This window comes from Calonectris borealis, chromosome 6 (assembly GCF_964195595.1).
Source record: "Calonectris borealis chromosome 6, bCalBor7.hap1.2, whole genome shotgun sequence".
In the NCBI taxonomy this organism is placed as follows: Eukaryota; Metazoa; Chordata; class Aves; order Procellariiformes; family Procellariidae; genus Calonectris; species Calonectris borealis.
The window spans coordinates 596,957-615,850 of record NC_134317.1 but is presented as its reverse complement, the minus strand read 5'-3'; the positions used below and the strand labels follow the sequence as shown (position 1 = coordinate 615,850).

General features: G+C 39.1%; 1 protein-coding gene across 1 annotated transcript in view; it reads right to left on the bottom strand.

Moving 5' to 3' along the window:
• The window catches only part of CCDC148 (coiled-coil domain containing 148), a 68,791-nt gene that overhangs the window by 4,312 nt on the left and 45,585 nt on the right, over positions 1-18,894 (bottom strand). Inside the window, exons 11-13 of the mRNA XM_075152609.1 lie at positions 15,902-16,042; positions 7,492-7,610; positions 438-555 (exon numbers count right to left, since the gene is read on the bottom strand). Coding sequence (XP_075008710.1) covers positions 438-555; positions 7,492-7,610; positions 15,902-16,042 — 378 coding nt within the window. The remainder of the gene's footprint in view (positions 1-437; positions 556-7,491; positions 7,611-15,901; positions 16,043-18,894) is intronic.

Sequence of the window (18,894 nt, the reverse complement as noted above, 5' to 3'; positions counted from 1 at the left end):
AGAGAGTTAAATCTCTCTCTGAAGAAAAGTCATCCAAGGTCTGTAAGTTTTCAGAATTTAAAAAGAATTTAAATTACTCACACATCTTGCCTAAGACTCAAGGCAGACTGAAGATTACTAAAAAAAAAAAACAAACAAAAAACCAAAGAAAAAGAGAAATCACATCCAACCCAGAAAAAACAGTATCTATATATTTTCAGATATCAACAGCTTCTACAGTGCAATTTAACATCATAATGTTCCTGTTGTCAGAGTTACAAAGCACACAGGATTTATAACATGACAGAATTACTGTTAAAGTCAGACCAAAAGTGCATTTTAACTTCTTCATTTATTTGCTTTTGCTAGATTGTTCTTTTTATCTTTCACATAATATGACAGTATGTGTTTGTATCATTACTGTATATGAAAATACTATATACAGGAAATAAAACCACCTGTTGTCGGAGTGCTTGCAGGCATTTATCTTTTTCCTCTTCTTCACGTGCTTCTTGAAGGGCCAGTTCCTTTTTCTCCAGCAACCGTTTTTCTAGCAATGCTTGTCTGAACTTTACCCTGCAAAACAGCATACATACAAATGGAAAAAACATTGGTCAAGTGTAATTTTAAATTTCTGTTACGATATCCACCTAATAATAATACAGCGGTTCACCAAAACACCTGAAAAATGAAAAATGCTTTTTCATTTGAATGTGTTATTTCTGTTGGAGTTTTTTGGCTGGGGGTTTTTGGGGAAGGGGGGTTGGGGAGTTGTATTTTTTAATTTGTTTTGGGGGTTTTGTTTTGTTTTGTTTTTTAAACAATTTGGCTAACCTTTCAGATTTCATTTCTAGAATGCAGATTTTCTCTAGCATGCTTTATATAGCCCTGTTACTCTTTTCTTCCCCCATTTTCTTTGCCAAGAAGAAATGTTCTCCGACATCTGTGTATGGCACAACTCTTTCCTATAACCCCTTCCATCAAAAGTAAAAATCCTCTTACTGGAAGAAGCAAGAAAACTTGAGAATTACATCCTTCTTCAAAAGGAAAAAGCTGGAGGTTAGCACAAATAATCCTGAAACTTTACTTATGGCATTATTTTTGCTGGTCAACTTTTCGCAATAGGTTTTTATAGCCCTGAGAGTACTACCATGACCATATTTCCTAATAACCCTCAGTCCACTGCCAAACTGTTTCTTACGAAGCTGTAGGGTATTCTTTGGTATGTCACTTTTAGTCCTTATGCATGCCATTGCCATGCTTTGCATTCAGAGAATTATCCTTCTTTTGCCCTTCAATTTTTAACTTGCCTTTAGAGAAATGGAGAAGAAAGAGCTGCTTCAACTACAATAAAACATGTATTTTTATTTTCTTACTCTTGAAATTTTAGTAAGCTCAAAGGAGTATATAACTTGTGCTATAAAGTGCAAAAATCAGAACTAAACGTACAGTTATGTTGGTAGCTAGAAAAGACCACTGCATCAATAATCCAATAACAATTATCAGGACAAACAAATTTGTCCCAAGAGAGTGGTACAAAGCTGCCTGAGGATGCCCCAGAGAGGCTTTCAAGTTTCTTATTGTAGCCATTGTAGTTTAGGCAGATAAATGCTTACAATAGTAATCTTCAGAGGTAATTTTGTTCCAGGGAGAAAGCCTAATCTTCTTTTTATATGAAGAAAATTTAATAAAAAGTAGATATTCATATTTTCCTGAAAAATTACAAAGATTATATTATAATGAAAACCTTTCACTCTGCTTGAGCTGACTACTATGATACATGTTCTAAAATACTCCAGTGTTATCAAATATGAAATGCAGTACCCTGGAAACCTCTGTAAATTACCAAGAAGGAAAACTGAGGGGCACTCATCCAGGTCTAATTTCAAATACTTTGTCTCTGCTGCAGAAGTTTTCATGTACATAGGAATGTAAAGCATTGTTAAATGGAAACATTTTATGGCATTTCCATACCCAGTTTGACTAGGTGTAAGTGATTGCAATTGATTGCCAAAGTAACTGACAGGCAGACCAGGGCAGAGCAAGGACTTAGCATCTTGATGCAGAATTTGTTGCTCCTGAGAAGGAGGTTCTTGTTTTCATGACTGGTATCCGAAGGAGATCATCATCTTGCTCATGCTGGAGAGACCAAGGCCAGTATTAACAAAGATTAAGTTTAATTGTCAGAGGGCAACGGCAGAGCTATGAAATCTACACTCAGGGAAGACAGAGAACCTTGTAAACACATATTTAACCGTACATTGTGTTCCTAATTTGGAACATTCTTCCAATACTTTTTATATTTTTATATTTTTACTTTCAATACTTGGCTTTAAATGTTTACTTGAGCTTTGATTTCACAGTGTCCACGTCCAAATAAAGTTGTTAATTCTCTTTTACTCTATTATTATACTTAGTAATATTTTAGCTACTATTTCTTCAAAGTAAACTTAATTTTATAGAAAAGCTTAAAATTAAAATGTCTTAATACTCAATTTTGACTTTAAGTACCACAGTAAGAAAAAATTTTAATAAATCACCAGTTGAAAAATGAGCTTAGCTGATTAGTTTCAGTAAAGCTACCTTTTTGAAGTATTGTGGGTACACACTTATGTAATTTTTCATAAGCATAATTTCATTAAAACTCTGCTTTCAGACACTGTCTCATAAATATTCAATAGGAAATAATGAACTACTATGTTTATTATGAAAGCTTTAGCAAAACTTTAAAAAATTGGGTTATAATATAGATAGGTTTTTTGCCCTATATCACAACTTACTCTGTTCACTGTTGTCAGCTGAATAAATCTCCTATAAACAGTAGAAAGCATTATCTTAGTGGCTAAGGACTGCTTGTGTTCCCACCTGTGACAGGCTGAATCGATGCACAATGTTGCCAAGGCACCAGGCAGCTGGGACAGAAAGTGTTTTACATACTAATTTGAACATTTCAGAAGTAGCTACCGGTTCCCATGACAAAACTCATGGGCCAGATCCTTTGTTAATTTACGCTGCAACTGCAGTCAAAGCGCTGTGGCTATGTCGGGGTGCACAGCCTAATCCAGCCCTCAGCTCTAAAGACATTCTTAAACGTAACAGCACAAGCTCGAGGCAAAGCTGCTGTGAGCATCGACTCCACCAACAGCCCTCTCGTTTGCCCAGGTTTATGAATGGTTTTTACACCCAATTATTTGCCCACAGTTTTCCTGGATTCTTTCTGTTCTGCGTCCTTCAACGTGGAGCACCGACTGGAGAGGGGGAGTTGGCGAGAGCTGTGCTTCAGGAAGGGGAGAACCTTGAGGTGGGGCAAGAGGGGAGAGAGGAAAGGCTATCTCCACGCGTTCCCAGCAAGGAGCTGCTGCAAAGAGCACAAGGGAAGGGATATGCGATACATGAGCACCTTCACCCCCAGCGTGTGATAAACAGAGCCGCATAGCAAACAGCTGCCATTGCTCCGTTTCTGAGGGTTAGTCAGATAAAATTGTTGCAAAGAGCAATCCTTTCCTACCGACTCTCCCACCCCTGCCCTTTGAATTCAGGGCCAGGTCTGGCAGCAGTACAGGTGCTGGGTCAAAATGTTTGCAAACGTTTCCCACTCACTGCCTCCCTGGAGAACAGGGCTGTGCCAATCTATTTCTCATAGATAGCGAGTGAAGATATTTGCAAAATTTCATGCCAATTTAATTCTCACCCTGCAACATTAATGCAAAATGTATTCCTTGGAGGGGGATGTTCTTTCAGAATATTTTATGTATATTCAATCCATCCCATACCTAAGGGACCCGATTGAGGACCTGACCGAAATTCGCCACATAGATTAAAAAAGGGAGAAGTGGACTGTTAGCAACAGACAAACATCTGCCCTTTTGGATGCTAATTCTTGAAGCACAATAAGACTTAAACGCAGTTTGTAGTTCTTGATACCACATTAAAAGAGAGCTTATAATTCAGTGTCCTAAAGACATAGGCATGTAGACCTAACTTAAGACGTTTAGAATAGCCGAATGTGTGGTCCTATGTACATATAAAGGACCAACTGCAGTAGATGGACATCCATGCTTACATTTCTACTTTCAATGGGCCACATGCAAATGTATCTTGCCAACACTAACTTCCTACCCCCAAAGTAGTCCCACCAGCTACCCCAGCTTAATGGGGTTAAGTCCTGCTGCATGCCAGTACACCATTTATCTAGTACCTGCTGTGCTTCTGGAGCATTTCTCTCTCTGGAGCTGTCATCTACTAAACCTTTAATTTTTATTAAAAAAGGAATCAGAATTCTCTGCTTTCCTTTTCAAATGTGGCTAGCCCAGACCTTTTATGATACACACCAGTAATCAGAGCTCTTGTCCAGACAGTTTTAGCCTCAGGTTCTTAGCCTGAAGGAGTTCAAATTTTCTGCATTATCAGCAAAGCACCTCAACCAGCAAGAATATACAATAGTCTAGGTAAGGGCACCCCCACCCCTATTTTAATAGCTGGACTACTATCAGCAAACAATACAAAATGAATGGGACTAGAAGAAAGCAAAAAAGGAGTATGATTTTTGCCTACTTGTTGGGGCATTTGACAGAATCCGGGCAGACCTAGGTTCTTACCCCAGCCCCCGTGATTTGTAAAACACTGTTTTACAAATTTTGTATGAAATGACTGTTGGATTAAAAAACAAAACAAACAAACAAACAAACAATCAATACAGAATAGATATTGTGCTTGGAGCAGAAATCACAGCAGAATCCTTTTCCCCTCTCCCATGTTTCTGAATGCAGATAGCATTGCTTATTGGGATTTTGTGTTGAACTCACTATTCTCACCATCTTTTACTTGATCAACATCTATGGGAACTTACATAATCTTAAACCCACGGGGGTTTAGGCAATGCTGGGTAGCCAGCTGCTCTGAAGACAACAGTTCTAAGACACGCACGCAACATAAAACTGCAGCTACCCAGGAACTTCCAGGCCAACAAATGAAATGTCCAGTCAGTTAAATGTCTCCACTGTCAGTCACCAAGCAGAGGAGTTGTAGAAAGCAAATTTGGACTTAGTCACTTTAAATTCTACATCCAGTTTCAGGTGCCTTTAACCCTTTTCTTTGATCTAGTCATAGTTCTGGCTATCCAGCATCTTGCAATTACAAAGCGAGACCTGAATAAGTAGAGCACCACAGTGACTCTGTAATAATAATTTTCTTTTTTACAAACCTGGTTACTTAATTTTAAATTAATTTTAAAAGCAATTCAGGATAACAGCAGACCATTTTTTAATATCTTATTGTACCTATTAGAAACTCTATGCACTATCCAGGCATATCTTGTACTTGGAATAGTCAGCTCACGATCCAAAAATCCTTTCCTTTCCCAAAAAAGCCTGAAAACATGGCAGATCAGAACTGTGGTACTGGCCTGTGCCATCTTTCATGATCAGTTCTGCAAAGACTCAAAACCAATTTATGTGCTGCAACAGGTGAGACATGGAAGAAAACTATTAGTTTCTACAGGACTGCAGTTCTGCACTGTGAAATCATTATGCCAGTGTGTCTACCTTAGTTCAGTACAATACGTATTTTAAAATGCCTTATACCATACTTGTAGCACTACAGTACCTAATAACAGTAACATCTCTCTGCCCTTCTTCGATTAATGTTTCTGAAGGATTTGAAGATTAAAAACATTAAGTAATTTCAAAGAATTATTAATCTCCACAAACAGTAAGCATTTTTCTTTAAACTGTTTTATTTTGTACAGTACGCCAATTCTGGGAAACATAATGCTAAGCATTTACCGACTTTTGATTCATAATAGCCCGAAGGTGTGATTATTTCCTTCCTGCATTCCTCAATAAACTGTGCCATTTCCTTATATTTCATTCTGCAACATTTATTAACATAAGAAAAGAACATTCCCCAACTGTATGGCATAGTACAGTACACAGGTTTAAAGAAAAGTAATTTTTTCCTCATCAGTTCTGCTGAAAACTCAGTAATTCAAGTATGTGTGTTTCTTTAGCTATGAGCTAAAATCATTGCAGGTATGTTCAACGAAAGGTATAGATATATTTGTAGCATAAGGATATAGACATTTAAATTTAGCTGTCAGCAAGCTATCGTTACAAAATAAGATTGAAGTATTGTTTCCCACAGAACGCTTAAAACTAGTTTAATATTCTAATGCCAATGATACTTTAACCCTATTTTAATTACATTTCTGGTCCATGCAATTTGGTGGCTCCCTCTATGTAAAAAAGTAAGCCTGTGATTTGAGAGCAATTATAACCAGACTACATACAGGGTTTTTTTATGCTCCTCTTGACAGAGGAATTCCTCTATGAAATAAAGTATTTCTTCAACAGGTCATTAATGCCATATTCTGCAATGAAGACTTGGCAAAGATTCAAATGTTAACAGGCTGAAGTCCTAAATTACATCAAACAGGTTGTGCTGGTTTTGGCTGGGATAGAGAACTTTCTTCACAGGTGCTAGTATGGGGCTGTTTTGGATTTGTGCTGGAAACAGTGTTGATAACACAGGGATGTTTCGTTCCTGCTGAGCAGTGCTCACACAGAGTCAAGGCCTTTTCTGCTCCTCACCACACCCCACCAGCGAGCAGGCTGGGGGTGCACAAGGAGTTGGGAGGGGACACGGCTGGGACAGCTGACCCCAGCTGGCCAAAGGGGTATTGCATACCATACGACGTCATGCTCAGCGTATAAAGCTGAGGGGGGGAAGAAGAAGGAAGAGGGGCACATTCAGAGTGATGGCGTTTGTCTTCCCAAGTCACCATTACGCATGATGGAGCCCTGCTTTCCTGGAGATGGCTGAACACCTGCCTGCCGATGGGAAGGAGTGAATGAATTCCTTATTTTGCTTTGCCTGCGTGCACAGATTTTGCTTTACCTCTTAAACTGTCTTTATCTCAACCCATGAGTTTTCTCATTTTTACCCTTCCGATTCTCTCCCCCATCCCACTGGCAGGGAGTCAGCGAGCGGCTGCGTGGGGCTTAGTTGCCAGCTGGGGTTACACCACGACACAGGTGAAGAGCATCTACAACTAGATGTGCAGTTTAAGACCCTCTAAAAGAATGATAAATATCTTTGAGTCTATTAAGTGCTTAATGTGCTCCTCTCGCTTGCCTCTCAAACAAAACAAACCAAATAAACCAAATACTTTTGCAAAGTGAGAATGTAGAAGGTCTTATTACCCAGCTACAATTAAAAAATCACAAAGGGAGCTGGTTTTAATGTGTGTACCCTATCATGATTACAACAGTTTAGCGCTTACAAAGGTCTAAACCTTTCATGTATATGAATTAATTCAAACTAACAAATAAATTGCATCCAGGATACAATCATGATGCAACCTCGGTGTATAGACTGGGGTAACTGGCAAACAGGAAGGAAAAAAAAATTATTTATCTCAATTTATTCTAATTTAGAAAGTTGGGAGATCAAAGCAAATTAGATTGTAAGAAGTTCCTATTGATACTATAGGTATTCACATATAATTTCTTTTACCTTTCTCTGTCTTTAACTGCTTGTTCAGCCATTAATTTTCTTAATTCCTCCAGACGTTGTAGGTCTTTCTCTTCCTGTTCTTGCCACTTGAGCTGTTTCTCAGCCCAGTACTTTTTCACCTAGAGTTTGAACAAATACAGTAAACAAAATAACAATCATTCACAAGCCAAGATAATGAGAACAAATAAAGTAAGAAAAGCATTAAGTTAAAGAAAATCCAATTTTGACCTTTTTAGAAAAAAATTTATATTTTAGAACAGTATGGGCTAACAAAAGATTTTCTAGGAGAACAAGAGGGTGTGGAGGCCCCCCAACAGAAATAGTAAAATCAGACTGCAGACACTAATTTGAATATAATTTTCAACTGCAAACTAAAGACTACCACTTTCATTTGCTCCTTGCTTTCCTACTCTGCCATCAAAACCTTCAACTATGCTTCTCAAGTGAGTGAATTTTCCTTGAGTTAAAATGTCCTAGGTTAGCTCAAACAGCTGGATCCACGCCAACCCAGTTCATTTCGGCTGAGGTGGAGAGACCTGAGGAACAGGAAGAAGCATAGGAGTGGTCCTCATGTAAGTATGAAGTTTATCCAAAGCTGAGTGAAAAAGAAAGGCCTCAAGCAAGATGGTGAAACCTGAGCAGGGAAGCTTATCTGGGAAGATGAGGTTTTTTGGATGCAAAACGAGGAATTGGGATTTAAAGTAAATATTGCTGAAGTGAAATTCCGAAATCTTCATTTGAATAAATTCTACAGGATTCTGTTCCTAAAAGCAGGGCAGTTCTTCAAAGACAACTGGTGGAATTGCAACAAGCTTGTAATTCCCACCTTGCCATGACATACGTTACAAATCATAGAATCATACAATCATTTAAGTTGGAAAAGACCTCTAAGAACATCAAGTCCAATCGTTAACCTAGCACTGCCAAGGTCACCACTAAACCAACACTGCTTCTAGGGACCACATCTACACGTCTTTTACATACCTCCAGGGATGGTGACTCCACCACTTCCCTGGGCAGCCTGTTCCAGTGCTTGACAACCCTTTCAGTGAAAAAAATATTTCCTAATATCCAATCTAAACCTCCTCTGGCGCAACTTGAGGCCATTTCCTCTTGTCCTGTCACTTGTTACTTGGGAGAAGAGACCAACACCCACCTCGCTACAGCCTCCTTTCAGGTAGTTGTAGAGCGCGATGAGGTCTCCCCTCAGCCTCCTCTTCTCCAGGCTAAACCACCCCAGTTCCCTCAGCCGCCCCCCATCAGACTTGTGCTCCAGGCCCTTCACCAGCTTCGTTGCCCTCCTCTGGACACGCTCCAGCACCTCCATGTCCTTCTTGGTGTGAGGGGCCCAAAACTGAACACAGTATTCGAGGTGCGGCCTCACCAGTGCCCAGTACAGGGGCACGATCACCTCCCTGCTCCTGCTGGCCACACTATTTCTGATACAGGCCAGGATGCTATTGGCCTTCTTGGCCACCTGGGCACACTGCCGGCTCATGTTCAGCCAGCTGTCGACCAACACCTTAATGCTACCTTAAGAAGAAAACTGCTGCAGTGGTACACTTCCCAAAGTTTCGAATGGTGACTCGAGCTAACCTCACAAGTCACCAACCAGCTCGGAAAGCTGATAGAGCAGGTTTTCTTAGACCCAGGAACAAGAATCACCTTCTCATCTTTGAAGTGCTAACTTCAGGTTTTTTTTTTTTAATACAATTTTCAAGAACAGCTGAATGACACTGAAATTCAGGAGCATGACTCCAACACTGCATTCCTAAGCTAGTGTTAGGTGAAGCAGTTCAGGTACTGGTGACAAATGCTGGAGCCACTACAACACAGCGTTTGTAGGGATCTCAGGGGATCATCTAACCCACACAGTACGATCAGCATCAATTAAATGATTCCCGTCTAGGTAAGACATCCCTGAAATACAAACGCTTTTACTTTGCTTCTGAAATAACTATTACTATTAAATTTCAACAAGTCCCAACTGCCATAGTTGGATTGCCAGCAGTACTGCTCCTAATAAACGATCAGTTAGGTATAAAGTATAATATCTGTAATACGGTACATGGTCAGCAGTGACTGCAGTACAGACAACTCTCTAGCCCTTGTATTTTTCAGCTACATTTACAAGAAGCTGTTGCCTGTCACACTCACAGATAGAAGCCTCTCTCACTTCAGACACCTTGTAGAGGCAGAGAACTCCGAATTCCTCTCCTGTAAGAGAAAAAAGCCACTCTGCCTACAGAGCAAAATGCAGGGAATGTCCTCCTGTAAATCTTGCTCCGCAATCCAACAGCAGCACAGCAACATTTCCTGATGATGCTAGATGCCAACGAGGGCCCATGGCTGACTCAAGCAAGGCTTTCAGGAACCAGTGACTGCAGGCCACGTTAAAGCTGATGACGGCACGCAGCAACTTTCACAAAGACCAGGAAACCATTCTCTGGGGAACAGAAAGCGCAGAGCACCATGAACAGCGCAGCCAAACAAGCACTACACCCTGAATTTGAGTACCACCGACCGAGGGCACCTCCACCCCTCCTGCGACATCAGCTCAAGTGCACAGCAGCAGTCAAAAGGCAAATCAAATGTGTCTAGTGTCAGGACATGGTACAAAAAGAACAAACATTTTTTCTGGTTTTTGCTATAGTCCCACGTGCAGTTCTGATCCTTCCATCTCTGAAAGCAACATTTTCATATGGAAAGAGAAGAGAAACAGTAATGACCAAAGGTTCGTTGTGTTCGTACGAGTTTTCATATAGGCACTGAAGGAACAGGACGGTGCTATTGGGATGGAGAAGTGACAACTTATGGGGGATTTGATAAGAAGCCTACAAATTCACAAGTGTCACGAAGAGGCTGGATGGAGATCAATTCCTTCTCCAACATGAGAACTAGGAGGCTTCAGCTGACACTAGCAAGAGCCAGATGTGGAACAAAGAGAAGAGACAGCTCTCCATGCAGCGGGTGGAAGGCTGATGGAGCTCCTTGCTGATGGATGCAGGAAGTTCACTCGTGTTTCAGGAAAGAGCGGGCAACTGCCCAAAGAGAGAGCCCCTGGGGAGGGTTACTAAATTGACAAACCACATCAGCATCAGGGAACAGCTGGAGACAGGGAAAGTAGCCGGGAGGGAGGGAGGGAAATTATCGTATGCATTTTCTCTATTGTTACAGCCACTGCTGGAGACAAAAGACAGGGCTGGGCGGGCTCCTGGCCAGTGCCAGCACAGCCCTTCTCCCCACCACCCAGGGGACCTCAGCTGCTTACTGCAAAACTCAGTGCTAGGGGCTAGGGCTAACGTCACCTCATGGCTTGGTGAAAATCACGCATACTTTGGAGGATTAACAGTGATACAAAATGTATGCAAATGATGACCATTAATACAGAATAGAAAAAAAAACAAAGAGAAGGAGAAGACACATAAAATCACAAGTAAGATTTTTAAATAAGCACTAATAGACAAATTATATATTAGGACAAAAAGCCCTTCAGTTTACCTAATTTCAGCAACTAATTTTCAGGAAAGGTTTAGAAAGTTGTAGATAGGAACCCGTGTATGAAGTCAGAAGAATGTATTCAGAGTGCTGCACTCCTCCTTATTATGTTAATAATATAAAACAGTTCAACCTACGTAAGGTGATTGGATATGATTATAATTCCTCAACTCAGTCTATGAAAGGTATCCATTATGCTTATTGGCAACATGACGCTCCAGCCATTTCTTGTATCCTTTTACCAATGGAAAACCTCAGCGCACCTCGGGGTATAAGACCTCCCGTATTTCCTGATCTTGCAGCCTCTTGCCCTAACTGAAGCTAAGCTGACCTGTCCTGCCTGTTCCAGTTATTAACACATAATAATAACCACAACACATCATAATACAACTTATATTCCATGTCATCTCCAACAGGTATCATATATTCTCTTTTCTGCCTTATACTAAGTACTGTGCTATCCCAACAAGAAGACTTAGGATGACATGGTAGATCTACAAGAGTTAGCGCTCTTGCAACTTCTCTTTGTTGTACTTCTCACACTTTTTTTTTCCATTCCACATGCAGGTACCAGAAGAGAAAGACAAGCTGGGACACAGGAATAATGACATACCCTGATGTACTTCCAAATCAGAAACCAAAAGAATTGCCAGAGAATGACATGGTGCTTCACGCCACCTCAGGCCTGACTGAGAAACCCCTTAATTCCTTAGACCTTCTTGGCAATTGCTACGACAAATAGAAAGAGAAAAGCTACAAAATTCACTAAAAATTATTGCTTGCAGCAAAATAAAGATAGTGTTTACCTTGAAAATCAAGGCTGAGTTTTTGAAAAGACTGTTTATGATGACAGAAGCATATGACAATGCTGCCACTTGTGATTCACTGAAAAAACAGCAATATGTTTCTAAAATTTAAAATACAGCTGGAAAAATAGAGAATAGAAGCTTTAGAAAAAGATGCAAAAATCTAAGAAAATCTTAAGAATTTTAATAATCTAAGAAAATGTTAATTATAAAAGCAACTGAAATTATACCTCAATAATCTGTTGATTTTACAATTAAATGCATAAACTTCCAGTGAATGTCTGAGACCTTATCCTACCTTCCAAAGTATAGGTAATTTCTTACAATGAAATTTACTTATGGAATCATCTTACATAAGAAAAGCTTCAAAAAATGGCAATAAAAATAACTTCTGTATCATCCACTGAACTATATTGAATTTAAGCCTCTTTTGGAGATTTCAGTCGAAATGGCAGTCAAAATACCATCCTCTTTATATGATTGACTTTGTGCAGAAAAGCCTTTAACTATCACGATTCAGAATAAAACAGGCCTTCCAAACAGTGCTTAGATTTCTGAATTCCCAACCTATAAGCCAATCATTTCTTTATGTAGGCCATGTATTACACATGAAGGACATGAAAACAAGGATGGCTATAACCATATTTCTTGGAATGATTTTATTTAATATTGTTTAGAATACTTATGAAATAAAACTCTCTTTTGCAATTATTCCCTTTCTGTATTCCACGTTGCCTGAAGGCTTTCTCATAAACTCTAATTAGGGGCCAGTGGATATTGCTAAAATTCCACATTTAAATATATAGAAAAAATCTGATGTGCAGTCCAATAGAGCAAACATAGCACTGGTATTGAAGATTTAACGTCATTTTACCCATTCTCAGGTTTGGAAGTACTTGGCATACCCTGCCCGGGTTACAAACTAGGTAGAGAGTGGGCATTTCTTTTACACCGATCACGGATATTTTACATATTCTTCTTGCTGCCACAGAACATTCACCAGAAAAGCAGCCACAGTGTAAGGTTAGCAGCCCTTTTTCAGGATCTAAGATGTAATACACTCAAAATGAAACATATGACTGCTGACCTCAAACAGCTGCTAATCCATCTGTGCATAGGCAAAGAACTGTTCTATATAGACATTACACACAGGCCAGAGAAAAGTGGAAAGTTTGCACAACCAAAATATTTACACATAAAATGAACATTGCTGGTGGTTAGGTCAACACCAAGCCTCTTCCCTTCCGAGTGGTGTCAGAGCCACCTGCCACTATAAACACAGAGTCAGGACAAATAAGCAGAACAAGCTGTAATAAAAAGAAAAGCAGCAGCGAAGTTTCTCATAACCTAAGCAGCAAATCGTCATTAAATAGGGGCTGCCCCTCTCTCTGTACCTGTTTCCAGTGCTGGTTGAGAAACCACAAAATCTCACAATCACACACTCCAACTGAGACAACTCACGCATTATCCATACCAATCAAAATTTCATCACATCTCACCCTGAAAACTCTTATATAGAAGATGAATGCAAGCAGCAAATGTAGAAGTTCTGCCTTAATTTGTTATTTTATAACTTTAAATCCAGCATGTAAGAACAGTAACAACTTATCAACCAAGAACAAATACTAGGAAACATATGTCAGAGTGAAAAAAAAGAAAAATCACATATAGAATAAAATTTTGTAACACAAAATTGTGCACATACACACAATCTTGAAAAATTCCCCTGTGTCTTTTTATAGAGGTTTCAGCCTAAAAAGTTCACCAACAATATCTACAATAAGTCAATTAAAGGTAAAGGTAAAACCAACACTGATTTAAACTGAGCCAGGATTTCTCTGAAAGTGCATGGTTTGCAAACACACAAATATGGCTTTCTCAACTTTTGAACCTGAAATGACAGTCTCAAATATCAGAGATAAATTTAAGGATAAATAAAACAAACTAAAGTAAGAATAAAATCATGAGTTACCTGGTCAGACCTCATAACTGAGCAGGAGATTGGACTAAAGACCTCTTGAGGTCCCTTCCAATCTGAACTTTTCTAATTCCTATGAAGATGAGAGCATTCTGTGTACTTTGAAACTGACTTTTGGACAATTCAGTTGTAATTTTGCTAACTACATGATTTAGCATAGTTTAAAGGAAAGATTGTGCTCTACCAAGAATGTATTTTTCATCTGTAAGATAAATTGCAGAAAAATAAAATCAGGTGACCAATGTAAGTAGAGACTTCTTCAGCTAGAGAAGAAACTGGATACATGCAATATGCAAACGCAGTCATGATCAAGAAGAATGAACTCACAAATAAAATAAAATCAATTTGAAATTAGGCAGCTTTTCAAATATTGGCGCTGGGGACTTGCAGCAGTGAGAAATAATGAGGCGATAACAGTCTCTGTCTGGAGACAAGAAGGCTTCAGCAGCTTCAGCTTCTTTTCTCCAGGTAGCACCTTCAGTCAAGTGCTTCTTTGCAGAATTGTTGATATAACCAAATTCAACGATTATGCAAACTACCACCAGGAATACAATAAGCCACAAGAGCTTCTGCTCTTGACCTGTTTGACATGGCATGAAGACATATTTATTTGGACAAAGCAAGGAAAAGATATTTGAGTGCTATAAAAATAGATAGGGAAATTCCAAGTAGCATAGGACTTTATTTTCATTCTTCTGCTAAGACAGTCAGTTTTACCTGCCTGCAAGTCATTTATTTTGCTCTGCTATAATTTCTTTTCTGCTTTTAGTAAGTGTTTTAAATTGTTTTAGTAACAACTTAATCAAATTGCTCTAAGCATGGATAGGTTTGTGTTTGGTTTTTTTTTTCCCCTGCAGGGAATATCACTGCAATAGACACCTCTACCAACATGAGAATCCATTAAATTCTAGGGTGTCTAACTGGCCATGTTGTAGTCCCATCGGTAAACGCTGGCTCGCAGTAAGATGTTACACACAAATGTGCAGATAAATAAAGACAAGAAGGCAAAATCTAAAGAGAAAACATGATAACATATATAAAGATTTTGCTTTCTTCCTTCTTTTGCACAAGCTTTCTGTAGTGTGACACATACTGATGTCACTAAAGCCTTCATATGCATCATGAAAATACTCCATTTGGAACAGTTTAGCCTTGTTTTCTTAACTCTGCTTCTAACTGGCATGTTATAAGAGCACAGCTTTTAGTGACCCTTCCTGCAAACATGTTAGCACAAGTAGTCCCATAAGAGTAAAAGAGACTATTTACTCATCAGCATTTGAAAGACAAAGCAATAAGAATCTATGACATTCTCCGACTTATTTTTTCCAGAAATAATTATGCAGTCTGAACAAATATGCCACAAGTGAGTTGGACTCTAAGCACACCAGATTTCAGTGTAAAAAATAGTCAGAAAAAGAGGTAAAGTTCTAATAAAACAACCTCCTGGATTTTTGCCATATCATTTAAATAAAAAGGTCAACACAAATACATATGTGACACAGCTTGGTTTTCTAAAAGCATTACATTCACTATAGTGGGTTTCTGATTTTCTATTAAGTTGAAGTTTAGACTTATGCATCAAAGCCATTTCCCAAGTAGTCACCGCATAAGTACTTCAAATAATGTGACGTAGACTTCTGATATCCTGAAATGGTTAATATTACCATTATGCTTCAGGCCCACTGTTAAGGTCCTTGTGCTGCAAAGTGCAGTGCACTCTCTTGCAGACAATATACTGTAAGGCTCATTTGCTGCATTGCAGCATACTTAACTGCAGCATTGGAGGCTTTCATAGTCTGCCACATTGCTAAAAAGCACAAATCTGTACATGTTAGAAATCCACTAATGCCTCTGCACTGATTTTTTGTGACACAGAAGTAGTCATATACACTTATGTTTGTACGCTTTTCTTTTTTTTTTAGAAATGTAATGAAGTAACATAACTGGTGTGTAAGAGCAGGCAGCTTTAAAGCTAAAATGGACAGTAACAAGACTCAACTAACCACTTGCTCATCTCTATACTAATACTTAATACCTGACAAGCATAAAAGGTAGTGAGATCAGTTAAAGATTTTAAAGGCAATTGTACACATTAACATATGCAAAAATGTATAAAAAATTCTCATACTTTCTCTTTTTCCTGAGTTCTACGAATCATTTCCTGCTCTTTCTGTAGCCTTTCTTTCTCATCTTTCTCTTCTTTTCTTCTGGCAGCTACAGCAGCTTCTAGTTTAGCAGCCTCTTCCTGCTGTGCTTTCCACTGTAGAACCTGGAAGAAACGGTTGAACAGTCTTGCAGCAGACTTGTGTAATACTGCGATCCCGCCAAACTGAGACTGGGAAGGAAACCCATTTACATGGGAAGCAATCCATTTACAAACTAAGATTTATAGTCTTATCAGCAATACATAATCATTTAGTAAGCACCACGTTTCTGCATGTTAATGTGCAATTTGCAACTGACTGGCATAATATGCAATAAAATCACATATGAAAAGATTTTAGGCAAAACTGCCAAAACCATCTCAGTAACATCAGATCTTAAATTCCCCTTCAGTGCTTAGACTTTCAATAAGATGTAAATTTATTAACGAATGGAGACCAACGCTAACAGACCAGAGTCCGCTCGCATCCTTCAACTCAGGCATTTCTGTAACAGCACTTTGCTTCCAACCAGGACACTGTGGAAATCAACAGACTCCAGTGACAGAGACTTCACCTTTTGTCAGCTTTCAAACTGTGCAAAATTAGTCTAGGATCCCTGCCACCTGTTCGAGGGCTGTGACCAGTGCCTATAATGGTCTTGCATACCTGACATCCCGCTCTTCTGTGGGAAGAGAGACATCAGCTGCAGCTCAGCTGCCCGGCAGCTTCCCAGACCGCTGGTTAAGCACATGCAGAAGCACGGCAAGGACCAGCTCCATGGCACCTCTCGTTACAGGGCCTGCCACACTTCTTACCAAAAATGTCGGGGACAGGATGGATCACTTAGCTCAACGTGCCAAAAATCCAATCCTGACACACTGTATTGGTTAAACAAGACAACACGTCCTCAGTAACTGGTAATGGGTAGTGACTTATTTTCAGTGTTCTCGAGCACAGTCAGCGCGGATCCCCGATTTACCTTGGTGTCGTCGAGAGCAGTTGTATGCTCATCGGTTTCACACTGGTTTCAATGGGATTAACGATGTCTCCTTTTGCTGGCTTGCCAGCTCTTTTTGCAATGGATTTGTCAAGTGCTAACAGAACTCTGTATTCCTCAAAGGAACAAGCATTTCAGCCATTTTTCATCTGGTTTTCTATACTACACTAAGTACTTTAATACTAAGATATTAAAATACTTATGTTTTTCCACCTTTCCTGCATTTCACTAGCTGTGTGCACAGACTCTATTAATTCTTCTGTTCTGTGCTCGTGAAAGATTTTTGTTCATAAATCCAGCGTGCTCTGCGGTCTGAGGTTCTCAGTGAGTTGCATCTGAGTGATGCCATGGTCGCCTCTTTGCTTAAATAACAATTATATTTTGTTCTTTGCAAAGTGTCCCAATAGACTAAACGCTGCTGTAACTTTTCACGTAGTGCAGGCAAAGTAATAACATGAAAATAACATGAAATTTTACAGTGGTTGTAAAATTAAACTCTCTCTTTATTAAAAGATTTAAAGATAGCTTGTTAAAAGATGCTCTGCCTGTAATGAATGCCATGTGTACACAGACTAACCAGTTACTTTTGTCTCCTGCAACCTGAGTTTATCTTTAAGAGTTCAATGCAGTTTGCTACCATACCCAAGCACAAGCATTAACTGGTGTGTTTTATTGTTTTAATAAAAACTACTGAGTTTTGGGTTCTTCAAGCAACTTTCATTTACACTGTTATTCTCTCAGAGTACATACAACTTTTCCCAGCTTCAACTCCATCCCCAAAGTTAAGAATTATGATTTAGCTGAGCATTAAACTCTTTTTAACCTCTTTTCTTCCATTTTTGTAACTAATTCTCAGTGGAGGCCAGTTCATAACTGGGTTTCACCTTCTGAAATCTCCTTTCTCTCCTTTCTAGGGAAAAAAAAAAAGCTAAGAAACAGCCATCTTCACCAATTAAATGTTTTACAGGAAGAGAGCAAAGTCTTGAGTCAAAAATTACCCTTGCGACTAGAAAAATGTAGGCAGCTGGGAGAAAAAAGGCACAAAATCCTGAAAACCCAAACCTCTCTACTTCCCTCCCTCTCCGCCTCATCTGGACAACGCTACTAATTATTTTATGGGGCAGTGGGGTAGAAACAGGGATAAGTTTGTCTGTGCCAGTATTAATGGCACTGAATGAATGTCAAAAAATGTAGTGGGATGGTTTGCAAGGAGGGAACATAAACATGTGCACATGGAAACTGAGTTGGGCATGGATGCTTGAAAATATGCAAGAGGGATCAATTAGGATACATACATGCAAACTGCACTTGTCCATATGCATTTGAGTGTGCAGTACTGTAATGGCAGACAGCATAGAAACAGCTATTTTTATTTTAACTGTTCAAACAAAATTATTTCAAACTGGAATTCAAACTTTTACGGTATGGAAAGAAAAATTAAAAATGTTACTGCAGTGTTCCTTAGCACAGATGTTACTCTTCATATATGATCTTTCTCCTCAAAATTTTGAAAATGTTCCCTTAACAGGATCTCACATATATAATAATAATAATAATACAAAAATTGTTAATGAAAGACGTATTTGGTAGAGCTTCTTTGGCAGTGGTAAAAACTATCCTTTCATTCCCAAGAAGAAAAAAGCACCACCCCCACCACTCCTCCCAAATCCTTTAACCTGCCAGTCATAGGTATGTTAAGTTTCTATAAGAACTGGGGAGCACGCTGAGCACTTGTGGGACACACAGAACACCTGTTCTCCCCCCACCCCCAATTAATTAGAAGTGACATATTAACATAAATAACCCTTAGACATAAGTACTGTAATATAAATAGCTCCAAGCATCTGCAATTAAATAATTTCATTTTTTCAGAAAAGAGAACTAAATATGACTGGTCCCACTTGAATATATACTGCACATGAATCATTTACCTTAATTTCTCAAAACAGGTTATTAAAAGAAGTACTGGGCAAAAATTTT